The following is a 17,965-nucleotide window of genomic DNA, read 5'->3' as shown; positions in this document are numbered from 1 at the left end:
AAGTCATTTCTATAGGCCACATTTAATAAATCAAAATTCATTCTTCAAATTATTAATTCCAGCATAAAAAAAGCAAGGCCTTGCATGAAGACAACTGATCCTAAAGAATATTTATACAGTTTGATAGTTTATATTGAGTGTTTGAATTGTCTTTGTATCAAAACTCTTGCAATACTGCAATTTCAAGATTTTGGGGTTTTTTTTGGCTTCAGAGGTAGTTTCACAGGGCTAGCTTCATTTTAATGTACAATTGTTTACAAATTTTATATATATTCATTGCAGAGAAAAAGAATTCACATCTTTTAACAAAAATACAGCTGACACTTCAACCATTTACAGACCTCTGAACAGATAGAGTCTAGATCTAATAAGCATGGACATTAAACACAAAAATGAGGCTAGCCTATAGCTACATAACAAAATGGAAAACTGAAGTGTAAGACCATTTATTAGTTAATATTATTTTGTAGACATAAATTATTTCTTCTTCGGCTCCTTCAGTCCAGGGAATTCTAATTTCCTTGGTTTCATGAACTCCGCAAGGACTTCATCTGTTACAAGCTTGCGTCTTTCTTGATGGGCTGCTACTAGTGGCTGCAATATTTGGATCAGTTCCTTCTTGATCTCTCCTGACAACATCTTACCACTACAATAATCCTGTAACAGAAAAAGGGCATTGTAACATGGGTAGCATATAGTACTAATGTGATGACCTCTCCAATGCTAAGTTTGTGACAGAAGGCCCCAGTTTGTGTGTAAGTTAAGTTCGTTCAATATGTTGCTCTCTCCTATGCTACAAGGGGTTTTCTCTAGCTTTACTATAATTTTGCTAAAACTTGTTCTAACATGACATATATAAAGTCTAAGTTGAATATTGGTAAAAAGGTTATAACAGTTAATTTTCTTAGTTCTAACACAACATCATATATAAAGCTAGTCTAAGAAGAATATTGGTTAAAAGTTAATTTATTTACAGCTAATTTTCTTTACAAACCTGTTTAATTTGTTCCATTTTTGCATCATCCTCCACGAAGAAAGTCAAATATTTGTAGGGAATATCAACCTCTATATCACCACCCAGTTCTCTGTGCTCTTCAACAGTAACCTTTCCTCCTGAGAATGCATACTTGTTTATCTGTGGAAAACAATCGAATTAGACTTGTTGCGTGTAACTCCACAAGGGTAGGGGAGATGGCTCACATGGAGTAACTAGGCATTTTTTATTCAGCTCATGCTGGCCGGCCTAACCTAGCTAGCAGAAGATCCTAAGCAGGGTCAAGAGGAATCCTCTCCCTAACAGTGTACAACATGCATGCAACTTCAATTATATACAGAGAAGTAAATCTAAAATTTAAAACTGACCTTTTTCTTGATTTGGTTTGGCGTATCTGTGAGAAAGATCGAGGAATTTGGGTCACTAGCACTCATCTTGGTCTTAGCTCCTTGAAGGGCTGGGAAGAATGTTGAGAAGATCAGAGAAGGCTTATGGAAGCCGATTCTTGGAGCCACGTCTCTTGTTAACCTAAAATAAGGATCCTGTATGAAAAGAAAAGATATCCAGTAGATTAGATAAAGAAAGTAACTTTCATTAATCTTGCATCCATTGGTATAATAAATTATAGTCTTTTGAGAAGTATGTACTTACTGGCTTCCCATGAAGAAGCCAAAATTGCACACCTAATCAATTCCCTCTCCCAATCAGTACTTCTGTAAGGCAGGGCTTAAAGTAATGGCTACTAATATAAGTTGCTGATCACAATCACAGGCCAAATTAGTTTTAGCTTAGTCACTCCTCATTTCTGGCTAAACGTTACTGTTCAAACATGCAAGGCAAAAGTTTGACTGGACAAGTCCCAGTTCTGGCTGGACATTGTCCAATGTCAGACCATTACATGAAGCCCTGTAACGTTATAGTAAATAAATGTAATTCATAAATAAATGTAAGATAGTTAAATAAGGATGTTGGTAGGTCGATGGTATCTTAACAGTAGGTTGTTGGTAAATGTAATTTAGTTATGATCTAAGCAACACTTGCTTGCAGTTTCATTCATACCAGTTAATGATAAGATAGTTACTCTACCTGGTCAATGGCACAAGGGATCAGACATGGTACATCTTTTCTGCTTCCAAAAGTCTCAGGAAATGAACTACAGAAAGCTGGAGCTGCTTGAACAGCAGGAAAGGCTATTTTACCTGAAAAAAAAAAAAAAAGACAGGTTAAAACAGGTAAACTGGAATGCTTACCTTAACAACCACCTTCTACCTACCTCCCCCTCTCAGAAACAAATAGAATGGATATAAATATTTTGTATTTTCTTCAAGTTCCTAGCTCAGCAATAGAAGCTTTGCACCATCATCACACGATGGCCGTCATATGAGACACAGCAATAGTGTTTTTCCCAGGGAAACTAAATTCTTTCTCATGTAAATCAGATTAGACCAGATTCAATTGTTACTTCCTCCTGTAATGGTTGCCAATGATCATATTGATGATGGAAAGCTTCTATTGTAGTGTTTTAGGATCCAAAGAAAAGTGGCTTACCTATACTATCTGTTTCTACAAAACCAAAAGTAGCTCTGACTTGGTTGAAGGTAATACATTTTTGAATTTTAATGATATTTTGGTAGAATGATGGACTGTTCCTGAAAAGTCAATGGAAAACCAATGCCATAAGCTCAACTATATTTACATATATTAGCATGATGATAATTTGCCAACCATTATCGCAAGGTTCATCACTAAGCCCATTGCTAGGACCTTGAAAGTGGAGGTTTATTTTTCTACCAATCTTAGTTATGCCACATCTTGATAAAGATTTTATTGCTTTATTGGGTCTTAGTTTTTTTTGTTTTTTGTTTTGCATGGAAGAAGAGGGGGGGATACATTCAAACCATCAAACCACCCCCACTGACTGGCCTGGATCAGGGAATTTATCTGTGGTTGGCACAGTAATAACAATAGCTTAGGTCACATCAACTAGCGCTATAGTAGTAGATAGCCCTATACTTGTTCTGCTCTATCATTCTAGTTCACAAAAGATAGAGGGAGATGGTTTTCTATGATGAGTCATTCATCTCTTGAAGGAAAAGCAAAAACATAAAGAATAAGAGGTATATGGTAATGAGATAGTTAAGTTCAAGAAGGTAATCAAACATACCCTATGTAATCAATATCTGAAAAAATAAAGGTATTTTTGGGATCAAATCCCAGAGCAATTATATCTTTAACATTTTCATAGCCTAGTCTGTGTGTTTCCTCGCTTGTAAGGTGCTTCTTCAGGAAGAATTTCTCATCATCAGTCATTTGAATGACTAAAGGGACATTGAATGCTTCTTGTAGATACCTGATGAAGAGGTCAAGAATAATAATTATTTAGTTATTTAATCAAGAAATGGCATGAAGAATGCACGATTCCTGATCAAAACCCATGGCTAGATGTGCATAAGTAAGCCGGTAATTGGCCAATAAATACCCTCAGTCATCATCTAATCAAAATTATCCAAACCCTATTGTGCTCTCCACCAGATGGTTATATGTATCTGCATGTAGAGCTGGATTATGCTTAATTATCAGAGTAGAATTATAGCCAAATATTGACACTTCATGCACCAAATGAAATAACTATTGTTCTGCACTGACTATAAGCAACTGACTAGTTAGCCTCATACATGTTAAAATGCTTTTATGTTTCCACATGAACATGAGACTAGTGCAGAAGTCATAGTCAGTGCAGAACAGTAGTTATTCAAATTGGTTGCCATATTTCAATTCAGTGTATATGCCATAAGCCATGTGAGTTATCAATTTTTTAATGAAATATATATGTTAAAAAAAAATTAGTTACAAAATATAATTATTGCATTAGTAAAAGATGGCTTGCAGTAAATAACAATACCATTAGTCTTACTTTGTGAATATAAAAGGGATAAGATGTCCCAAGTGCATTGACTCTGACGATGGTCCTCTACCAGTGTACAGGTAAAATGGTTGACCTTTCTCATACATGTCAAGCATGGCATCTAGATCTCTGTCAGGGAATTTAATAGTACTTTCAGTATCACTTTCATAATGACAGCCAGCATCAATAACAGGCTACTGGTTTTAACTATGAAGCCATCAGTAGCAATAAGGTAAGATATATTTTTAAATAAAAAGGAGGGCTGAGGGATTCCCATTATACTTTTTTAAAAATTTGTAAACCTCCTCCTTTCACTCAGTAAGAAATTTATGACTCTCCTATAAGTCAACAAGGAAACAGCTTTCTTCAAAATAAAAAACCTTTGACACTCCACAAAAGTTCAAATTTCTACTCATGAACCCTCTACTCTGAATCCACAGTAGCCTGCGTAGTGGCACTTTCTTGGGCCCCTCCCCCCCCCCCCCCCCCCCCCCCAAAATGTACCTTCCCTAAGGGAAGTTGTATTTAAAGCCCTTTATCTTTTTCTGTTACTACTTCCTTCCTCTTACATGTCAACACCCACAAAATATATCATTTTCTCTTCCATTCCCCCCTCTCCCATACCCTACCCCCTGTCCTAAAGGGAATGTATTTGGGTGTGTTTATTAAACCTTTTTCTTTTTCTTTTCCTTTCTCTTTTAAAGGAATTTAAGCAACATGAAAGCCAGTGGCTTCTCACTTAATTCTCGTTTTTTGGTCTTGTGGCTGGGATTCAGTCATGAACAATTAAGTATAATTTATCTGCTAAGTGGCTTGTGTAATCAAGGTTTCTGTTGTGTTTCTGTTGATGTGTTTATTATGCCGACGTATGACTTACTATGCATTCCCATCACCAAACTTTTATATACTCGTTATTGCATAGTTAATTTTTCCCTCTTCGAAAATCTCTGGACTCAACCTTTTGAAAGACCTTATCATGCAACATAAATATAAGCAAACAAATTAGTTCCTGATAATAGTACCTGTGTGAAAAGAATACCCCTCTCTTCAAGAGGTGATGGGGTGGTTTACCAGTTATTCTTTCAATTCTTTCAAGATGAGACTCATTTAGTGCAGAACATCCAAAGTCTCCTAACATGGACAAAAACAGTAAACATTATTGTAAAAAAACAATTAAAAATAAAACTTGAAGGTCAATAAAGCTTTGTTCCAGTTGTAAGATCCCTTCAGAATTTTTTTTATAATTTCCTTTATCTATCGTTTATTACTACAGATTTTTCTATGCATTTTTTAAAGAGAATATTTCCGCTTACTGATCAACTTGTTATAGTCTATCCCCTTGTTATCTGCAGCTACGACCGTCTCCATCGTCACAACTTGCTCGAAATTCTCCTCTAAATTCCCATTACTCCCGTCGTCTATAGTGGCTGCCATGTTTCTTCTTGCAGATAGCCGAATAACTAAGCGATCGAGTAAAGATTTCACTAGTTTCCTACTGTAAACAGTATGCATTCAATAGTTTTTCTTTCGAATCTTGCATCAGCCGGTATAGTGAGCCCGTGATCTACTTTGGGTGCTAGGCCCTTGAGTAGCCCTCTTCCACAGGAAGACCAATACACTACTTTTGTTTTCACGGCATTAATTTTTCCAGAACAAAACTTCATCTTTTCTGAGCTCAAGATTCCGTACACCAAAATGCTCTTAAAAAGAAGTACGTTTATTTTCTTGAATTGCAACTTTGAATCTATATCTTTATCGGGTTTTTAGCATTCTTACTAAAGTTCTACATTTGTTTTCATTCATTTTTTTGGTGCTAAATAAAACTTCTAGGTCAAAAACTAAGCTTACCAATGTAGAGATTTGCCCAAAAACATTATCTTACGCATTATTTTCTTGTATCAAACTCTCCTCTAAGGATAACAAGTTGTATTTTCTGTTTTTTCTAGGCAGTTTTCATGGAATGGTATCATTTTCTTAAAACAGTTCAACTAAAGTTTCAACACTGGCCATGGTATAAAGTACAAATTACACTATTCTATACTAGCAGGTAATGTGCACTTATTACTATGTATCTGGTATTTGCACAACTGGATTATTAGCTATTATATATCTTATAAAGTCAGTAATAGCTTTTTTCATTTAGTACAGTGTTGATTGATTGGCATTGAGGTCATGTGACATGCACTAATTTGCAGTAATAGGTCTACATAATATTATGGTATATTAAGTCAAGGTGTGTGAACTCGCACACCTATAGTACACTGGAGACATTTGTGCATTCCACTGTATTACTTATTCTATGCTAGATTGTTCATTGACTCTTTTTTTTTTTGGGAGGGGGAACCGTCATACTTTCTGTCATACTCTCAGTTAGGGACCAGGTTGTGTGTGCATATATAAACTGAAGGCTTGTCCAGAGGAAAGCTTAGAGTCTTGGTGCTCGAAATTTTTTCTGTTAGCTTTTTGAAGTCTACTGACTTTACATTTCATTGCCAAAAGACTGTTGCTGCATGCATTAAAGTAAAAATTAAAAAATATATATTATTTTGTCCCTTTTAACTTTTTATTCATGAAGTCTTTCACAATTTTTGCTTTCTGAATTTCAAAACGTTAACAAATGAATTATCTACACAATGGTGGATACATGTTATTGAACAATTCTAAAGGCTTCAAAATGATTTTTTTTTCTGAACTAGATGAGTCCTGCCTAACTTGTTTTTACTCTATTAAATATTATACTAATGTTGAAGCAAAGATAATGAACTACCAGAAATTACCTTTCAAATTAAATTCTTGCATGTGCAAATCAAACATGAAAAAATTGGCTACAGGTTTTATGATGATTAAAGTGTTCAATCTCACGCTGAGGAAATCAAGTAGCAAACATTTTTTTAAAATGGCATTTTTGGACAACAATTTTGTATAAGATTCCCAGTCGTTCAATACATGATTGCAATAGCTAAACATATACATTAAAATCATTGCAATTTGCTAGCCCTTGAGAAGGCCATATTGTTTTACCATCTGCAAAGGCCAGTTGTAGAAGCCAAGCATAGGTTTTGTCGAACAGCTCCTAAGCAGACATCCTCATCACTGATTAATCGTGGCGCGACACGATTGAGCATGTCTTTCTTCCAACTCAAAGTTGGGAAAGGTACAGGTTTGACTTTCTACAGTCGGTCGGTCATCCAACGGGAGCTGGCTTTTTCTGTACTTTAGAGATATTTCTTAAGAACGTTTATGACCTGTTAAAAAAATAAAAAGTAACCAATCGTTAATATCAATTGTTACAAAGGAAAAATGTTAACCTAAATTTTACACAATAAGTAACTTATAGCTTATAAATGAATATAGTAATAGCTTGAAACAAATTTACTAACCTCCTCAGTTGCATTATCTAGTGGTGTTTCATTCTCGCAATTAGGGATTGACAGGTCTGCTCCAGCAGCCAACAACATAGCAGACATCTCTAACAGCCCACGCCCTGCAGCAATATGTAACGGCGTGCTTTCATCGCACCTCTGAGCATTAACGTTTGCTTTGTAGTCAAACAGTAATACCCTCAGCATTCCAAAATTGTTATCTTCAATTGCATGATGGACAGCAGTTCTTCCAGCTGTTGCATCCTTTGAAAAAAATGAAAATTTGTCAAACTACCTGTATGTATAAGGTAATATTATTGCTTATAGCATGCATAGATTGATTAGATGCATGACGTAAGTCAATACTTACTGGTAAATCAACATTTGCTCCAAAGTTGATAAGTAGTCCAACAGCATCAACAAAATTTCCCTTGGCTGCCAGGTGTAGAGCAGAAAAACCTACAAAAGAAAATGATTTGGAAAAAATTAACATAAAAATTAATAAAACTTAATTTGGGAAAATAACCAGATAAATAAAATTTCAGACCAGCAGCCTGCTTTCAGTTTTCAGTAAGCAAAATGATCCCTTTTGGCAATAAGCATTGATGATCCCTAGGGTGCTGGGTATTTCCCAACATCCTGCATTCTTTCACTTTTATAACAATGTACACCAAAAGATGTGTTTGGACTTGTTTGAGGGAGCTTTCGTAGTCATGCTTTGAGTTTTTTTAATCACTTTTATGTAAAAAATCACGAAGAATAAATTGTAGCTAAGCTATAAATTAAAACTTAGGAACAATTTTTCTAGACTTTGAAACCCAACCTAGAAATTTAATATTTACCTTTATAATCTCTTGCGTCCAACATCATAACAAGGTAATCTCTAACTTCATCATTAATACCACTGTTGCATCTAAGAGGACTTGTAAGAACTTGAATACAACTCATATCTCCCTGCTCACAAGCAAGGTGCAGTGGTGTTCGTCCATTACGATCAACTGCATCAATAGCTGCTCCATGTCTCATTAAGGCGTTGACAACAGCGGGTTGTTTTGTAAGGACAGCAAGATGTAGTGGTGTCTGTTGAGAAAAACATTAACATTAATTAAAATTACACATAAAAAACTAACCTAAACGTACGAAATGAAACAAGGAAAAAACAACTTAGGGACGACCTAAGTGCTCTGACTTCCTCATGACACGAAATACCATATTTAGGAAATAACTTCCTGTAACATTTATATTAACGAATTCACTCATAATTTACCTGTCTTAAGTCGTTGTAAATGTTCAAGCATTCTTTATTTGGTGCGATGGTTATAAGAGATTCCACTATAGGCGATCCATGGATAATAGCAAGATGTAATGGCCTGGGTAAAAAAGAAATATAATGGTAAAAAAATGCATAAAATTATCGAGAAACAAAAGTGATAAACGAACGGCTTTTCTACATCCTTTATTAAAAATGTCATCAATGAATCTTACTAAACCGATGGTATTAGATTTATATAATAATATTTAATATTCTAAAAGCGGCGTTGTTCATCAGAAGCGTTTTTTTTAACCTCAATACTTCGATCAAACATAGTCTACTAAATTCCAAAACGTTTCGAAAATTTGGAGAATATCAAATATCAACTTACGTGTCGCCATCTTCGTTTTGCATCATAAGATCGTCCCTCATAGGAGCGAGAAGGTAGCGAACGTCGTTACTTTGTGCAAAGTTCATGACGTGTTCGGCAGGACTTATTTGAAGTGAAGAATTTTGCGCTGAACAAGATGTAGGAGTAGAAACGGGTAAAGACTTGCATGGACCAGGATGGCGGTTCTTCATCGCTTCGTCATCTTCGTCAATGATCGACAAATCTTGCAAATCTAGAAGATTTGCAGTGTCTTGATCGAGACGTTCGTAGCTTCCTTCTTGAGACTTGAAGCTATCTCCTAGCCCTGAATCACACTGATCTAATGTGAGGTTATTCTTGCCTTGTTCCATCTTGTTTAACAAAGCTGCTCGATGAGGGTTGATTATTTCTCGTTGCATTGGCGCTCCTCTGGGTGTTAATTTACGATTCGACATGTCTTTGTACATAGGATCCTTTTCCTTCTTCGAGTTGGCTCGAATAATATATGCGTTAAGCACTTAGTGTGTAAAAAGTAAACCACGATCACTGATACTAACAACAAAAAATACTTATTTCACGAAGTCTGTTCAGATCGTAACTGATCAAAAATGGCGGATGCGTTATAAAAAGGATGCTTCTTGTTGGGAAGGGAAAGTCCCAGGGAAAGAACCCTTTTGCACGTGATCGCTTTCAACCAATCAAAACTTTAGTTTCAAGGTCATTAGCCAATCAACTATCACATGATGACGTGAAGGGGATTATGGTTCCAACAAAAGTCCTTCATGAATATGCATTAGGGGATTCCCCGAAATTTGAACTTGACCAAAAACAATGGCGAAAACGCTGAAACGTGCTTATAAAATACACCTACGTTTTCTTCCTTAAGATTCAACTTATGTGTGCTTAGTAGCCTTAGACTTGTAACGTGAGCAATAAAAATGTGTGAATGAGTCAGGCGATTGGGAAAAATAGTGCATTGTATTTAAATAAGTAGCAAGCTCATGAAGGTGTTTCCTGAGGGACTTTCCCTCCCACACTTTTTCAATCTTTGAATATTTAATGTTGTATTCATTTTCGACCCTGTCTCTTGTTCCAAGGTTTCGTTTAGGTTAGGGAATAATTTGGGAAATTTTCCAAAAGATTCCATTTCATCTTCGTCTTCAAGCAGAGAAAATTTTTAGATTTCGTCTAATCGAGGGGCTACTAGAGAGTTACTGCAATTTTACATGTAACGATGTAATGATGCAGTAAAAAATTATCTCCGTTGTCTAGGCTTTTTAGGGCTTTTTTTGCTGTAGTTTTAAACCCAATTTCCAGGATTTCATGGCTAAGAAACAAAAAGTAAAATTGCTATTTTTGAAAAATGGGAAAATATTGATAAGGAAACATCTCTTAAAATCATATTCTGAGAGAGTACGACAACTAATATCGGCAGCTCAAAAAAAATTTTTAAAATGCTTCTTACCAAAAAAAAAAGTTTTTATGTTTTGGAAAGTTTTAAAAAGTAATTATGATTGAGGTTAACAAGAGTTTTTACTGATACTCGTGTATAGAAAAACGAAAGCAAATGTGAAACTAAAATTTAACGGGGGGAAACACCAGGGAAAATTTTCTGCGTATCAACTTGCGCCCCGGAAAAGGCGTTAAAAAGTTTTAAGTTAAAATCATGACAAATTTAACTATCAGTACGGATATAAGATAATTATAAAAAGAAAAACCGGCACAAAGTAATGAATAAGATGAATATTTTAAATGAGCGTTAATACGAACGATGAGACTGATTTCTTTTTGGTCTAAGTTGAATTATTTTGATTTCATATTTTGCACGACCTTGACATAGCTTTCATGTGATTGATGATTGCTCAGCTGGATTTTGTTTTCAGTAGATCACGTAGTATGGCGTTGATGCCATGACCTGTCAAAAAGTCACGTGATAATGACGATGATGTCATGATTAAAATACGAAAAGTGTTGGTTTAAAAGACCAAAGTCGGCAAAAAAGATTCTATAGTAGGCATGGAATTTTAAAAGGTTTGCAAATATACGTATAATATTGAAGTGTACATTATCCTAAAATTTTCAAAAACATTTAAACTAATTTAATCACTACCAAAAATAGACTTCATGCAACGATTGGTTTGACGCATCTTGTGATCTAATTTGGAGGTGGCTGCCCCAAACACTTAGTTACAAACCATATATAGTATATATAGTGCATTGTTTAAGCTGTTTTCCCTCACTTGGAGTAAAAAATAACTTACCAAACTGAATATTTTTACCAAACTATAGGGATGATTGGTCAGGTTGTAAAACGTTTTAAATTGATTGCCTAAGAAAGAATCTGACTAAACAATATGATATATTTTTGGGGGAAATCATCTTAAATGGCGGGGTAAAGTTTTCAGAATTGAAATATACTAAGCGAAAATCTCTAAACCTCACTGACTGGACGTTTTCTGACCTTTTTCTTTCGATAGACTGATGTAGAATTGCCGTTTTTACAGGGCAGTGAGTTTGTTCAAAACCTTTGTTAATGAAATATGTTAGTAGGTTTGCGGGACAAATAACTGTACTAGTAATATACGCTGTATTTTTCCTTTTTACGAGCCGGTAGATTAAAAATTAAAAATTGATAAACAGCATTTGTTAAACTTGTTGAAACTATCATATAAAGAATTGCCATAACTTCTTAGGTCCAGTTTAAACGTCAAATTCCGCATGTGCCAATTCAATGTTTGAAGTTATTTGCATTAGATTCTGCATATTTGAAGTTCGACGTTTCAACTAGACCTAAAATCGCAAAACTAAAAGTCGTTGTGCTTCGGAGCCTGCAAACTTCTTACGGTTACAAGACTCGTACGTTCCACCGCCTATGTAAAGAGAGAATTAAAGATGCACTATTTAATCAAAATGCTTCAGATTTTCTTCTATAACTTTACTCAAGGCACGATAAAAAGTGCCAATCATTTCTTTCATTTATATTTATTGGACTTTTAATCGATCGATTACTTCATATGATCTACAATGATTTAGTCACATCATTTATTTAGACATTTATAAATAGGTTCAGTCGTAATCATTAACTCACTAACTCGCTTACTCATGGAGACTAACTGTATCTCTCATCATTTTTATTCAAATGCATCCATCCATTCATCCATCCATACATCCCTCCCTCCCTCCCTCCCTCCCTCCATCCATCCATCCCTCCCTCCCTCCCTCCCTATCTTCTTCCCTCCCTCCACCCATCCGTCCATCCATCCATCCCTCCATCCATCCATCCCTCCCTCCCTCCCCATCCGTCCATCCATCCATCCCTCCATCCATCCATCCCTCCCTCCCTCCCTCCCTTCGGCTCCATCCCTCCCTCCCTCCCTCCTCCCTTCGGCTCCATCCCTCCCTCCCTCCCTCCATCCATCCCTCCCTCCCTCCCTCCCTATCTCCTTCCCTCCCTCCATCCGTCCATCCATCCATCCATCCCTCCCTCCCTCCCTCCCTCCCTTCGGCTCCATCCATCCCTCCCTCCCTCCCTCCCTTCCTCCCTCCCTCCATCCATCCATCCATACTTCAGCAAGAATATTGCTAAATCACAACCGTGTGTCTGCCCCTTAACATGTTAGAACTTGTTCTTGCTACTTGTGTGGTTATATATTAGCCTACAAAGAAACAAATGATACGACGTTTTTCTAACTTGAAGTGATAACAAAACTCACTGTTTCTACGGATCGAGTCAGGGCTGAAAATACGATTCAACTCAAACTAACTTATCAGTTGTATGGATATCGAAACTCATTTTTCATTAATAACTTTTAAATGAGAGTACGTTTAGACGTACGTTAATGTTCAGACGCGGGAAAAAACAGCGTAAATTTTTACATGTCCTTCATTGCATCAGTTACTGTTGAGCTCAGCAAAGTGAAAGTAACTTTTTCATGAACGTCATTATGTGTAACCCAAATTTATTCCCTTGCGAATTTTGTCTATTTTTCCTATCTATACAAAAGTCTTTCGTAATGATTTAAGCCCGTGTTTACGTAGCTTCAATGGAGACGTGATCCTCTGTGCTTGGGGGAATTCCCTAAATGACGCAAATTGAATGACGTAATAATGCGTCACTTTGTTGAATTTAGTAGTATTCCCAGAGCTATTTTAATATATCATTAATAATATTTGTAAATAATATCATAAGGTTATCATTTCGTAGGGCTTCATCCGGGGTATTATTTAAGGAAGTTTTTAATAGCCATGGAAGTTCGTCCGCTGATGTACACTTTTACCACAGGTAGCCCACAATCAAATTATATATATATATTTAACTTCGCTCATTTCGCCTTATTCCAAAATTTAGAATTTTTCAAAAGTTATTTTATAAAATCAACTTGGTGGGTCTCACCACGGCAGTAAAGGAAATCGATATTTTCCAACTGAAAACACACAAAAATTATATATCAAGGTTGCCGAGCCCGCGATGACCAAACCTCTGAGTCACTCTCACTACCGTCAGCGGTACATCAATTTGAGTATGCGCTTAAGAAGGCCTTTTGCATTTTGTCTGTCATTTGAAGAATTCCAGACTCGTCGGATCTTGAGTTCATAACGGACATGGATGACCATGCTAATCCGCTTCCAAGCCACGTCGACCACGTTCTGCGTATCTTTCAAACCTTTCGAGGTTTAAGTATGTGTTAAATGGAGGTTTGTTCTTTAAATAAGAGCTAACTCCGACATTTTGTTCATTTCTTGCCACTCAAGCCGTGTGAAAATTTTCATACAAGCAGTACTAAATTGATTATTGTGGCTTATCCTACTTATCCCTCAAGCTATTTATACCTCCTGCAATGATAAAAACAAAGATAGAGCAACATATGATACATGAATACCGGTTTTAAATCACTCCTAAATGCCAGTCATTGTTTCGCTATTTCATTTCAGAATGCTTCCTTCTTAGTTCTTTTCTGTAGAATCTGCAGAACCAGCTTTGCTCCTTTTTCACTCATTTGGGGTGCTTATTCAGACAGTTGTTGCCGACCAAACCAAAGCCGTGCGGGGTGACCGTCACCTCTCTAAGAAAGCCAAGCAAATCTGCTAAAAAGCGGCTCATCAAGATATATCCGATATCAGTCGTTGCAATGATCTGGCCAGGGAGATTACTACAACCCCCACCCCCCAGGGGACTGGTTAGACTTAATATGACTCTCAAGTGGAGTATTGAAGAAGAAGATAAGAAACTACGAAGGTTCCGAATCTCTGAAATCTCTTATCCTAGAACACCATATGTAACAGGTACGTTGTGCTGTATCGGTGCTGAAGTACTCCGTCAGATGCTGTACAAAAAGGATTCGGCGACAAACAAGATGATGTCTGGACAGACAGACAAACAACATATTGTGAAGACAAGTTGTCCGTCGTTAGCACCACGCAACCTGTCGCAACAGTAGTTGTGGTCAGTATTCTTTAGCTGGTGCCATGGCACATGACGTAAGGCAGCAGCCGTTGTGGTAAGTATGTGATAAACAACTGGTGCCGTGCACAAGGAACCTTCTTAAGTCTTCGTGTGCCATCGATGTGTTTCTCTTAGTTTGCTATTGATCATAATTCTAAACAGGAATACAATCTTGTGATCAGTAATCTGAAGTCACCAGCAACACTGGTCTTGCTTATTTAGTTTTCTTGGGTACGCTGGTACGTCATAATGCATTCTTGATCATTATCTCTGAAATGGCGGACTTGCCACACTTTAAATTCGACCACTTTCTTTAACTTCCCGACCACTGCCACTCAGCTGAAATCAGCTTTGTCAGCAGCTCATTGAATCGAGTTGGGTGTCCACTTTCAGTGGTTGTTATCACATCCAAAGCAAACATCCAAGAGGCATAGAGCTGATCACACACAATTTCCATTACTGACCACCTCTCATGATTTTACAGCTCCGTATACAGGATGCGCCAATACTCTTCATGCAAATTTATATCATGATTGAGGGCCGGTTTGATTGCGTCCTGAAAACACCAGACCAAAAGACATAGAAAATTGCATTGTAAACCATATTTATTAAATCATAGTCAAGATACGGTATTAAAATCTCTCCTCGGAATTATAAGAGCAACGTCACTAACAGTGGAAGCAGCACACATCCTAGCTCCGAGTTTTGCCGAGCCATGGACCAAATTACTTCATTCATGTATGCAGAATACCTGCGAAGATCTTCCGTCTGACCTCCAGACAAACGCACTTGTACTCTAATCCTAACTCTCATACATTCCTTTAAAGCTACCCCAAGGTCTTCTACAAGTGAAGGTTAAAAGGTGCTCGTGCTGGTGTCTAAGCTATGAGAACGGTTTTTTTATAAGCTGCGATTCGACAACAGCCGGAGAAGATAAAAGCTTCGCTCTGACTCCAACAGATCCCATCTAATGACGACTTGACAGAGGCCTTGACAGCCTATCCCTGCAGGCCAGGTAGACATAGTATTTCAGTACGAAACCCAAGTGATAACCTCTGTGACTCGCTAAAAACAACAAAAACGAGACAAACGGAGAGAATTCTCTGTCAGAAAAAATGCGATAATATCACACTTATGTGGACTGTTATTTAAGATTCTTTTTGATTTTTCATCGCGTTTTTACATGGGTATTTCGGGGATTCGTGGACGCAGTAGAAGCTTTTGTACTCTGTATTATGATTATATCTTTAAGATTTTTTTAGAAAGTCTTACGCAATGCTATACTCAAAACTGTTTAACGAATGATTGCTATAAAAAGCCAACGAATACCTTTCCGTGAAAGTTGGTCAAGTGCACTTCAAACACTTAGACTCCGTTTTACCAGAAGTTTTTCTGACAACACCGTATCTTTTTACCAGTGTTTGATTATGAAATCAACTTGTAATTAGACTAATGAGCATTGATTGTTAGCTGTCACTCAAATGCTTTGTTTAGAAACAATCATATCACCCACGTGAAACTTATTTCAACACTTACACAAAGCGATTGGACCACATTTGGTTAGTAAGTAAAATAGCTAGTAGGCTGTCAGTCTGTGGGCATTCTATGACACAAGACCAAGCAAGCATTCTTTGAGTTACTGACTGGTATCGATCTGCAATCGAACTGGTTCAAAACGACTTAAAGAATGGCATCTAGGAATCTCGTTTTTCTCCTTGTGTTGTTAGTAATTCAATCGAGTTGTTTGGTCTTGGGTGCGAGGATTCAGGAGTTTTATCCTGATGGCATCGATGGTCCTCGCGGTTCCTCGGAGTTACTAGCGCGTCGAATTTCTCCTCCTGTTACTCTTGGGACCACCTACAACCTCTATGGAAAACCCTACACGAGTCTTAGAGTAAGTACCCTTAGTTTTAATGACAGAGAATCGAATTCTCTTGGAAAATTCGATAATTGTTTCTACAAAATATAACAACTATGTTTCTATCCATGCTTCATTGATCCATCTCAAAGTTACTGTACATAACTCAAAGTTCTCTTGATGTCACCGCGGATTTATTAGAAACAGATTTTTAATGAAAATCACGCATCGAAACTTGCGTGAATCAAACCATTTAATACGAAGGAAAGGAGGCATTAGTTTTTGCCATCATGGACAAAATCTTGCAGTGCTTAGCTCTCGACAAACATTTTGATCCGGTTTATCCTTCATCAGATCAAGCTTTGACAAAAATAAACAAGGTGTTATATACTAGAACTAAAGAACTAAAGTTTTGCGTGTCTTCTAATGATGATTTCAATGGAAGGTAGCTGTTATTCATAAAGTATAGACTAACACAACTTCAAATTATTTATTTGTTGCAAAGAAAAAGCTACAAAATTGAAGATGCACTCTGTTTTATTAAGACGTGCTTTAACGCTCAGATCAAGTGCAAAAACAACAAAAGAAAAAGTTAAATGTGCGTTATTTATTATCTTAAGAATTCCTTGTGTCCTAGGAATCGAAGGGAGTGTTGTACCCTCGCACGAAACCTCCCTCAGACTTCAACCCACATCACGAAATATTAATCTTCAAGCTATTTAATTCTGTTTATATTTATAGATTCTCATATTAATTACTTCTCGTCCATTGTTTACCCCATAGGAGTATTCTTTCTAAGTGCTTAAGCCAAATGATGCTATAAATTCCATGGATTGTATCATCATCTCAAAGTCAGGCTTGCGTGCGAGACGAGTAAGTTGTCTTGCAGTAGATCGCAGAGATAACTTCTAACTAACTAACTTTCTCGATAGCATTCTAGGGTCTCGTTTGATTGTTTTGGCCTTGTTTTTGACATGTGTTGAGACGTTTTAGAGAATTTTGAGGCGACCGGAAATGCGGTTTGTATTCGTACTCTGGGGAATCTTTAACGCCCTTGAGTCATTAAAGACTTTGTTTGATCACATAACTGACGCACACCGCTAAGTATTATTTGCGCTCTTGTAATGTTGGGGAAACGGTACTTAACATAGCGGTTAGCCATTTAAAATGTCTAGGTAAACCTATTTTCCATTACCTTCTTGGTGACTTTAAAATTAAAAAAAAAAATTAACGTCATTATTAAACGAGACGCAGGAATGTAAGGTTAAAAAAATACTACATCCCAAGCATCATATATTCTAGTTAAGATGCATTAGTCGAGGTCATCCGGGGTTATGGTTTCTTCAACAAGAAACTATTTTTCTAGCGGTCTAAAACATGTGCCCTTTAAGTATAAAAAAGCGCATTCGAAAATTTATAAAATGAACCTGTAACAAGAAACCAAAATAAGCTTAAACTTTGGTCATCTCGAAGTTCTCGTACGTGGTTTTATCACAAACGTGAAAAAGAAATCGTGGAAATAGCAACATATGGTTTAGTAGTGACTGTCAATCATCTTGAACATCAGCTAATGGGATTATCTTGCAGGGGTTTTCCCTTAGGGACGGACCATTAGATAATTGAGGGGGTTCCCCAATAATATCGAGCAAGCACTTCACCTACGAAAAATATATCGCGCAACCTCTCCTTCCAGTAAAGAAAAGTAAACACACACACACACACAAAAGCACACACACACAAAATGCGTGAAGGGGTTGTTGCAAAAAAAATACATATCGTGC

At 36.8% G+C, this 17,965-nt stretch overlaps 3 protein-coding genes across 3 annotated transcripts in view; 1 reads left to right on the top strand and 2 right to left on the bottom strand.

Annotated features, from left to right (window-relative positions):
• Positions 1–3: 3 nt before the first annotated feature.
• LOC116294334 (tryptophan--tRNA ligase, cytoplasmic) lies at positions 4–5,567 on the bottom strand. The gene is made up of 9 exons (XM_031701919.2): positions 5,213–5,567; positions 4,922–5,030; positions 3,909–4,028; positions 3,159–3,344; positions 2,543–2,643; positions 2,081–2,193; positions 1,363–1,536; positions 995–1,135; positions 4–657 (listed from the first exon to the last, which is right to left on the bottom strand). Exons 1-9 carry the CDS (start codon positions 5,409–5,411, stop codon positions 478–480), a joined length of 1,323 nt encoding a protein of 440 aa, XP_031557779.1. The 5' UTR covers positions 5,412–5,567; the 3' UTR covers positions 4–477.
• An 873-nt stretch (positions 5,568–6,440) lies between these two features.
• On the bottom strand, positions 6,441–9,521 carry LOC116294335 (B-cell lymphoma 3 protein homolog). Its single transcript, XM_031701920.2, has 6 exons — positions 8,905–9,521; positions 8,529–8,631; positions 8,104–8,341; positions 7,632–7,720; positions 7,280–7,525; positions 6,441–7,144 (listed from the first exon to the last, which is right to left on the bottom strand). The coding sequence occupies exons 1-6, from the start codon at positions 9,348–9,350 to the stop codon at positions 7,115–7,117; spliced, it is 1,152 nt and encodes a 383-aa protein (XP_031557780.1). The 5' UTR covers positions 9,351–9,521; the 3' UTR covers positions 6,441–7,114.
• Positions 9,522–15,803: 6,282 nt separating this feature from the next.
• LOC116294355 (uncharacterized) overlaps positions 15,804–17,965 on the top strand; it is a 30,965-nt gene continuing 28,803 nt past the window's right edge. Inside the window, exon 1 of the mRNA XM_031701939.2 lies at positions 15,804–16,220. Coding sequence (XP_031557799.1) covers positions 16,014–16,220 — 207 coding nt within the window. The 5' untranslated portion in view covers positions 15,804–16,013. The remainder of the gene's footprint in view (positions 16,221–17,965) is intronic.

Source organism: Actinia tenebrosa, unplaced genomic scaffold (assembly GCF_029948245.1).
Source record: "Actinia tenebrosa isolate PJP-AT-01 unplaced genomic scaffold, QUT_ActTen_1.0 PGA_scaffold8__29_contigs__length_14323225, whole genome shotgun sequence".
NCBI classification, from domain to species: Eukaryota; Metazoa; Cnidaria; class Anthozoa; order Actiniaria; family Actiniidae; genus Actinia; species Actinia tenebrosa.
Note: the sequence above shows the minus strand (reverse complement) of the source record. Positions and strands in the feature narration are given on the sequence as shown.

What these genes read in the sequence shown, in the direction of transcription:
- LOC116294334 (XM_031701919.2), bottom strand. Translation starts at nt 5,411, where the DNA reads ATGCATACTGTTTACAGTAGGAAACTAGTGAAATCTTTACTCGATCGC. An exon ending in AGACTATAACAAGTTGATCA is followed by an intron (nt 5,031 to 5,212) that starts GTAAGCGGAAAT and finishes TGTCCATGTTAG; the next exon opens with GAGACTTTGGATGTTCTGCA. An exon ending in TCCCTTGTGCCATTGACCAG is followed by an intron (nt 1,537 to 2,080) that starts GTAGAGTAACTA and finishes CTTTTCATACAG; the next exon opens with GATCCTTATTTTAGGTTAAC.
- LOC116294335 (XM_031701920.2), bottom strand. Translation starts at nt 9,350, where the DNA reads ATGTACAAAGACATGTCGAATCGTAAATTAACACCCAGAGGAGCGCCA. An exon ending in TTTACAACGACTTAAGACAG is followed by an intron (nt 8,342 to 8,528) that starts GTAAATTATGAG and finishes TTTTCTCAACAG; the next exon opens with ACACCACTACATCTTGCTGT. An exon ending in GAGCAAATGTTGATTTACCA is followed by an intron (nt 7,526 to 7,631) that starts GTAAGTATTGAC and finishes TTTTTTTCAAAG; the next exon opens with GATGCAACAGCTGGAAGAAC.